The sequence below is a fragment of the Guillardia theta genome (assembly GCF_000315625.1).
Source record: "Guillardia theta CCMP2712 unplaced genomic scaffold GUITHscaffold_316, whole genome shotgun sequence".
Taxonomy (NCBI): domain Eukaryota; class Cryptophyceae; order Pyrenomonadales; family Geminigeraceae; genus Guillardia; species Guillardia theta.
In genome coordinates this window covers 14,678-22,584 of record NW_005434361.1, presented here as the reverse complement: position 1 = coordinate 22,584, position 7,907 = coordinate 14,678, and the positions used below count along the sequence as shown (strand labels likewise).

Below are 7,907 nucleotides of genomic sequence, written 5' to 3'. Positions count from 1 at the left end.
GACGCCGGGCCTCCTCTCCTTATATTGTCCTCGTACTAATTTTAACTTAACTTTGAGTAAAAAGGAGGACGTTTCAAAGTTCACCCACACCACTGGGCCGGTCACCCGGTAGTGTCACGTCCTGCGCCACCAGGCTCGGAATGGGGGGTAGGGGTGGTTCACGGGGAGTCACGGCTCAGAGGCTGGGTCAGTTAGGGGGTGGGGTGGTCACTGTACTGCAGGGGAGATACGGATCCGCCTTCCTACTGGTGTACAAAATGTTACCCCCCTCGAGCCAACGCTTGTGAGGGAATTGATGGGGTGGGGTAGTCAAAGTAGGGGTACAAAATAAAACATGGAGAGGTCAGGGAAACGGTAGGGTACTGTTACGGAGAGATTGTTAGTTGGGTGGGGTACATGGGGACATAGATATTCTGTACTCGCGTCCATGGATCAAGCGCCGAGGGAGACGAGGAGAGAGGAAGGAGGTAGATGGAAGGAGGAGAGGAGAGGAGAGGAGTGGAGAGGACAGGACGAGATAGACAGGAAGATGGAAAGAAAGAGCACGAAAGGGAGAGGAAATAGCAGGAAACGAGAACAGAGAATGCGAAGAGATGACAAAGCTGGAAATGAAAATTGCATGCAACCCAGTAGAGAGTTTTTAGCAAACAGATGCTGAGATAGACGCCATACAGATGATTGAAAACGAGATGAATGTCAGGACAATGAACATTCTTCAGAAAGATCAGCCCATCCCCTCCTGTTGTCTGGCTTTCCTTGCATCTATGTTCAACTTGAGCTTTGTTGACAATCTTTACAGCAGATATTAACATATGAACGCTATCAAGTTTTTCATCGGCACGTTGTTGTTGAGCATCATTCTCCTCGGAGGGCATGCAAGTGCAGACGATCACGATCATGAAGAGGGGGAACACGCGCACGAGGAGCTCTGGCATGGAGTGTATCACCTTGAGCAAGCAACATACACGCTGAGCCTTCAACGACAGAATGAGGTCTCATGAACAAGCTGAAGACACCTCTCCTCTAACTCTTGTGCTGGTGCAGGAATACGTCGACTCCTCCCTCAAGGTAGTGCTGGTACCCATGCCCGAAGCTTTCGAGGAGAGCAGCTCTGCGGTGGAGAAGTTGGAGGAGCAGGTGGAGGAGCTTCTCAAAGGAAAACTTCCGATCCTGCAGCAAGGAGAGAAGGGGCTGGTCGGGGGGCGTTGAAGCTAGAGGATGGGACCAAGGTTGATGCGTTCGAGCTGGTGGCAGACAAGGAGGCAGCAAGCACGCTGATGAAGGTGTCGGTGACTGTTGCTGGGGAGTACGTGGTCTTTGCCAACCACAACCCGTCAGAGTGGGAGGCCGGCGACCGGAAGCTCTTCAGCGACATCCATGGGGAAAGCCTCTCCATCGAGGGATCCGCAGCCTGCGCTAGCTCCATGGACAGCAGCAGGGTATGGGGGCTGTCGATGCTCGGGGCCTTCCTGGGGGCCGTGATGTCGCTCTCGGGGGCCCTCATCATCGCTCCGATCGTTCAGATGAAGCAGCTGGGCATCCTCAAGTTCCTCAACTCCTTCGCGTGCGGTGTTCTCATCTCCCTCGTCCTCGTCCACCTCATCCCTGAAGCTGGCGCTCTCTTCGGGGCCCTGGACTGGCGCGTCAGCACCACGGTGACCGCTGGATACTTCGCCGGTGAGCACCTGAGTCACGGTCGTGGAGGGGACAAGGAGGGAGAAGGGAGAAGGGAAGAGTTTGGAGGAAGGGTGCAAGAGAGTGACAGAAGAGAGAGAAGCTGGGGAGCAGCAGCAGCAAGAGAAGCAGGGATGAGGGTCAGGGGGGAGAGGGGAAAGAGACTGACATTAGGGTTCAGGCCTTCTGATCGAGCACGGTCTCAAAGTTTTTTTACAAACCCACGAGCAAGGAGGTAGAGTTCTGCTCCGTCCTTGTCGTAAACCTCACCGTCCTCGCAGTCTACAGCAGCAGGAAGCGGAGGAGGAAGCACCGTAGCGGAGATGGTTCAAGTGCGCTGCGACTTGCAACAGAAGATGGAGGCGCCTCAACAGCTGGTAACTCACGGTTTGCTCTTCAAGGGCACCTGATGACTCCCCTTGCCTTCTCCCAGCCCTACGTCACTGAGAGCAGCGTCGAAAGTGCCTGCTTAGAGGAGGCGATCCTCTGCCCGCACGGCAGGATAGGCAACGTGCTCATTGCCGACTTCTTCCACAACTTCTTCGATGGGGTGACAACAGCCATTGCCTTCAAATACTGCGGACCAGGTCCAGACGCCTCCTCCTCCTCCTCCCCCTCCCCCTCCCCCTCCCCCTCCTCCCCCTCCCCCTCCCCCTCATCCTCCTCCTCCTCCTCCTCCTCCTCCTTGTCCAGCACTCACTCCCTTGATTCACAGAGCTCGGCTGGATTGTTGTGGGTGCAGCCATCGTGCACGAACTACCCCAGGAGCTCAGCGACTTTGTCATCCTTAGGACGTCTGGAATGTTAGTCCCTCCCTCCCTCCCTCCCTTCCCCTTTACCCCTCACCCGCCTCTCCTGTTCTCACCTAGCAAGGGCAGGTCGACTCGATGGGCGCTGATCAGCAACTTCGCCTCCTCCCTCTCTTGCATCCTTGGGGTGAGTCACAGCCCCCGAGTCGAGCACGAGCATGACGCGTCTCCCAGGTCATCGTAATCCTCGCGTCCTCCGACTCCATCTCCTCCCACATCAGCAAGGACATGGGGCTCCTGCTGGCCTTCGGAGCTGGCCTGCTCCTGTACATCGCCGCGGGTGAGGAGCGGAGGAGGATGGGTTTCCGTCAGAGTGTGAAGGGATGGTTGTAGGACTTGTTCCCGAGATCCTGGTCGTCGATGATCTACAGCGAGCAGCCGTCCACTGGCTGGTACGTCTCCTGATGCATGATGTTGTCACTGCTGCCGACCTCTCGCCTCCTCTTGCTCTCCTCGTGACCTTCCTCCTCTCTCTCTTCCTATCTCGTTAAGCTCACCGTCGCTCTTATCGCAGTCGTTTGCTGTCGGGGCCATCGCGCTCGGGCTGACCTCGTTGAATCATCGGCACTGCGAGTGTCTCATGGGAGCCGCGGGCGACTCGCATGCCTCACACAACCACTGAAGTTCTTCTAGTCTCTCTCTCACTGAAGCTCTTCTAGTCTCTCTCCTTCTAGTCTCTGCCTCACTCAGTCGCTCCTTGACTGACTGCCGTAGTAGTGTTCAGTAAATCATCCAAGTTATCATCCAAAATTTTACTGATTCACAGGCTCATCGCTGATGGTTCAGCCTGGCATCATCATCCGATCGCCGCGGCCGGATGGGGCCCGAAGACTGCGGGGGAGTCACTGGCCCGCCGGGGGCGCGGCAACTTTCAACGACCGGCCGGTGATCATCGGCCCGGATGCTATCATGGTTCCCGGCGAGTCCGGTTCCGTGCACCGTCCGATCATCTGCCGGGGCCGGGCGGCCGGGCGGCCCGGAGCTGTGACGGTGCTGAGCGGCGCCGCGGCAGGTTGACTCGCCTCGGACCGTAGCAGTGAGACGTCGCAGCGGGCCGCCCGCGGCCCGGCGGCGGGCCCGGGCCCCGCCGCCAAGGGGCGCTCGGAGCGGCGGCGGGCAGGCTGCCGCAGTCACTGCGGCCGCTGTGCGGAGTCGGAACTTCGGAAGCGTCCGTCACCGCCGGTCACCGCCACCGGGGGCGGGCCAAGTCCCCAGAGTCCGAGTCCCGGCCCGCCAGGGCCGGCCGGGGGCCCCGCGCGGCCCTGCGGCCGCCGCCCCGGGGGGATCCAGTTGGCCGGGACCGGGTGACCGTACGGTACGGCACGGTCCAGGGTCAAGCCTCCTCTACTCTCCTGATTGTCCTTGTACGGCCTGATCCGATCCGAGTTTTAACTCAGGCCCGTCACGTCCCGCCGGCTCCCAGATTCCAGATTCCAGATTTTTTCATACAAATATAAGTCAATTTCTTTTTTTCTCCTCCAAATGTTTTGGAGAACTCAACTATAAGTCATTTTAATTTGAGAATGAAACGATGCGGTTGAGTTTCCCAGATTTTGCTTTTCGAATGGGCAGGCACTATATGGAAATATACTATTAGCTCAATCGAGAAAAATTGTTAGAATGTAGGGAGGGTACGCTGGGAGCATCAAATATGAACAGGCCGGGCAGGGGACCCCACCCCCTGTCAGTATGTATTGAAAGCACCCGTGAATATTTCGGGGTAAATTTCAAATCACTTTCTGGAATCTGGGAGCCGGCGGGAAACGGCCCTCAGTTGTTTTAGAGTCACTAGAAGCATGGGAGACCGGGCCGGGTCACGGCCGGTGACACTGCCGTGAGGCCGTGGTGAGCCCGGTCACTGCCGTCACACGGTCAGTGTTACGACCCGAGTTGCATCTCTCTGAGAGATTCTTTAAAAATGATTTTGTCAGCATTCCGTGCACAATTCATGACCTAAGGTTTACTCCTTGTACCCTCAGTGGCTCCCTTCCTTGTTGACGTCCTCCTCCTTCCCTTCCTCTTCCTCTTCCTCTTCCTCTTCCTCTTCCTCTTCCTCTTCCTCCTCAATATTTGATTGTCCCCCCCTCTCCTCCAACATGGAGCAGCCCTACGTTCAGATCTACCCCCGCAAGCAGCGTCGTCAAGACTCCGGCGGTAACCCCGTCAGCATCTCCCGCCATGACGTACAAGCTCTCTTCCACCTCCGCCAGGAGGAGGCCGCCGATCAGCTGGTGAGCCTCTCCCCCGCCTTGCTTCCCGCACGCAGGAGAGAGGGGAGGAGCGGCAGGAGGCTGACGGGGCTGTGCTTGCAGGGGATCTCTCTGACGGCGCTGAGGAACGCGTGCCGTAGGCTGGGGGTGGAGAAGTGGCCGTATGCGAGGAAGCGAGGAGAGAGGAGGGGGGGGGGGGCAAGGGTCAGAGCCAGGGAGTCCGAGATGGGGGGAGGGGAGAAAGGAGAGTGCGGCAGGGGGGGAGGTGGAATTATTAGAGGACGAGGATACAAGAGTCAAGGAACAAGCGATGGCCGAGATGGATAAGGCGACCGAGGGAACTGACCTGAAGACGCGGGTATGGTGGCAAGATCAGATGAACTTCTTGGAAGCAGAGGGAGAGGAGGTGACAACTGAGAATGGCGCAAGAATTGCCATGGAGGAAGAGGAGCCGATATCAGCGAGCTTCATCAGGTGGTATGCTACAGTGGTAGATGACGAGGATATCTAGACCATGCAAGTCTTGTTTTACATTTATTAGCAAAAACAGTACATCCTAAATAAAGGAGACTGAGAGTTTTGGGTCTTCTCCACCGTGCCGTGGTCCGACTCCTTTCCTGTAAATGAAGTCAGACTCAGACTCTTGAGGTGTGGTGGCGGTTCTGTTCAAACAGCTCAAGACCAGTTGGCTGGGTATCAGAGAGCACTCAACCCAGACCAAGTTGATTGTGCCCAGCGGAGCATGTGAGAAGTTGTGTGTATCTTTTCAACACAATCTTGCGCAGTCACAGCCTGTGAAAATGATGTCACAACTCGTATACGTGCGTTGGTTACACTTTCCTAATCGCAGTCTTCTGACACCAGCACGTTCCAAATCACGGTTCAACCTGTCAGCAAGATCGAGGCACTTCGAGTTGAGTCTTTCGTAGATGGGACACAGTTAAGCCTTCAGGCTTGCCCTGCGATCCGTTATTGGGCCGTTATCTTGTTCTCATGCCCTACCAGCTTGGTGCAAGGGCACCTTACAGGCGGAAAAAAGTCTCGAAGGTCAGAGAAAGATATCCACATCCCGATCTTAAGAATCACTTAACTCAATGTACTGGTACACTGCGCCTTCTCCGAGGAATGATCGAGCCTGAAATCAAGTCTTTTCGATCATTAGCACGGGCCTCATAGGCCAACAACTCCGAGGCTCCGGGCCAAAAACGTGCTACAATCGAAGGGTGGTAAGGAATCACGTCACTTCAGTTAAAAAGGTCACCTGACTCGGAGTTAAGAAGTCAAAGAGCCTCAGGGCAAACCGTGACTACGTTCATTAGGGGGTGGTAATCGAAAGGTACCCGTACGGACTCGTTCGCAGTACCCTACTTCTGGTAACGAGTTAACCCACCCCTTGCCTCCGAAGAGTAACGTGATTGAAGGACATGAAGCCAAGAGGTCAAACAGATGGACTTCCAGTACCTGGTCTATTTCCATAATTTCATTGACTTTCTCAGGGTAGGGTGGTGTAAGCGGAGTTCGACTCCGTCTGATCACGTTACCACGGTAACATGACAAGGACTCCCTGCATAGGACCCACCCCTTGATTCCCAAAAATATGACAAATCACCCATGCCTTCCCAGGGAGAAATACCCGTACGAGTGTACCCCCCACCCATCCCAGTGTCTTCACGTCCTGGTGCGGAGTGAAATGAAAAGGGCAGGCTTTGGGCTAGCTTGATCCTGTCCTCGCTCGCCCCCTCCGACACGCTGCCTTCCTCGGCACTTTCGGATCTTGTGAGTACGACAACAGAGCACAGACAACGCTCCCCCTCCCTTGGCTACAACAAGTCACCACACGGTACCCTGTCGTTCCATCCCTTCCAACACCATCCATGGAGCAGCCCTACGTTCAGATCTACCCCCGCAAGCAGCGTCGTCAAGACTCCGGCGGTAACCCCGTCAGCATCTCCCGCCATGACGTACAAGCTCTCTTCCACCTCCGCCAGGAGGAGGCCGCCGATCAGCTGGTGAGCCTCTCCCCCGCCTTGCTTCCCGCACGCAGGAGAGAGGGGAGGAGCGGCAGGAGGCTGACGGGGCTGTGCTTGCAGGGGATCTCTCTGACGGCGCTGAGGAACGCGTGCCGTAGGCTGGGAGTGGAGAAGTGGCCGTATGCGAGGAAGCGAGGAGAGAGGAGGGGAGGGGGGGTCAAGGGTCAGAGCCGGGGAGTCCAGATGGGGGGGAGGGGGAGAAAGGCAAGAGCTCCATGTGGGAGGGCATGGGGAAGGGCATGTGGACAGAGCCGAAGACGTGACCATGCTGGCAACGCATAAGGATTGGCATGTCGAAATGATCATGGCGGATGTGGATGTGGGGGCTGCTGGAGGAAGGCTGAGATCAGAAGCTGGAGCACAAGCCTTCATGGGGAGGGAGGAGGAGGAGGAGGAGGAGCCGATATCAGCGAGCTTCATAAGGTGGTTCTTAGCGATGGATGATGATGATGATGATGTACACTTCATCCGCAAGAGATCGAAGTTGAACGATTGATTGTATGCTACAAACTCATTGAGTTGGCTGGACCTTTTGAAGGCCTCCAATGGTTGGTCTCTTTCCCCATTTTGATTTAATTACACCAACAGTTTTGAATGAAGATAATTTTTTGGGTCTCACGAAGATGTCATCAAGATCCATTCGAATTTGTATGTTGTCGTACCCACAACTTCTTAAACGTAAGATTGTGAAGTTTGAAGCTTTCATGAAAAGAAGCAGATGGAAGACTGAATGTCAACATGCAGTCATCATGATCTGATCCGCCATATCCGTTGAGAACGGCCTGCACAATGCTGAGCCAACACTCGAAGTTCGCAAGAACTGCCTGGCAATGTCCGGGTAGAGAACATGAGCATTCGATAGCATGTTGATGTCGAACTTTCACTTCCTCTCCCCTCCGTATGTGAGTGATCCTCCGCTGTTGCTGCCCCTGCTCGATGATTGCGGCGGAGAGAAGAAGCCTTGACTTGTGTAACAGGACGAGGAAAGCAGGAGGGGTGGGGGTTGATGAGGTGAAGGAACGAGGAGGCGAGGGGGGAGAGACAAGGCGGGGAAGGACAAGGAAGAGGGGGAGCAAGGGAAGGGAGGGAGGGAGAGCAAGCGGGAAGGGAGGAGGGAGAGCAAGCGGGGAAGGGAGGAGGGGGGCAAGGCGGGGAAGGGAGGAAGGGGGGGCAAAGGCGGGGAA

The 7,907-nt window shown here is 56.0% G+C and overlaps 1 protein-coding gene across 1 annotated transcript; it reads left to right on the top strand.

The window, feature by feature from the left end:
• Nucleotides 1-812: 812 nt before the first annotated feature.
• Nucleotides 813-2,974, top strand: GUITHDRAFT_122350 (hypothetical protein; the record flags this gene model as incomplete). The annotated part of the gene is made up of 10 exons (XM_005818385.1): nucleotides 813-992; nucleotides 1,045-1,137; nucleotides 1,230-1,677; nucleotides 1,856-1,909; nucleotides 1,963-2,051; nucleotides 2,108-2,261; nucleotides 2,390-2,477; nucleotides 2,553-2,610; nucleotides 2,658-2,763; nucleotides 2,817-2,974. 10 exons carry the CDS (start codon nucleotides 813-815, stop codon nucleotides 2,972-2,974), a joined length of 1,428 nt encoding a protein of 475 aa, XP_005818442.1.
• Nucleotides 2,975-7,907: the final 4,933 nt, after the last annotated feature.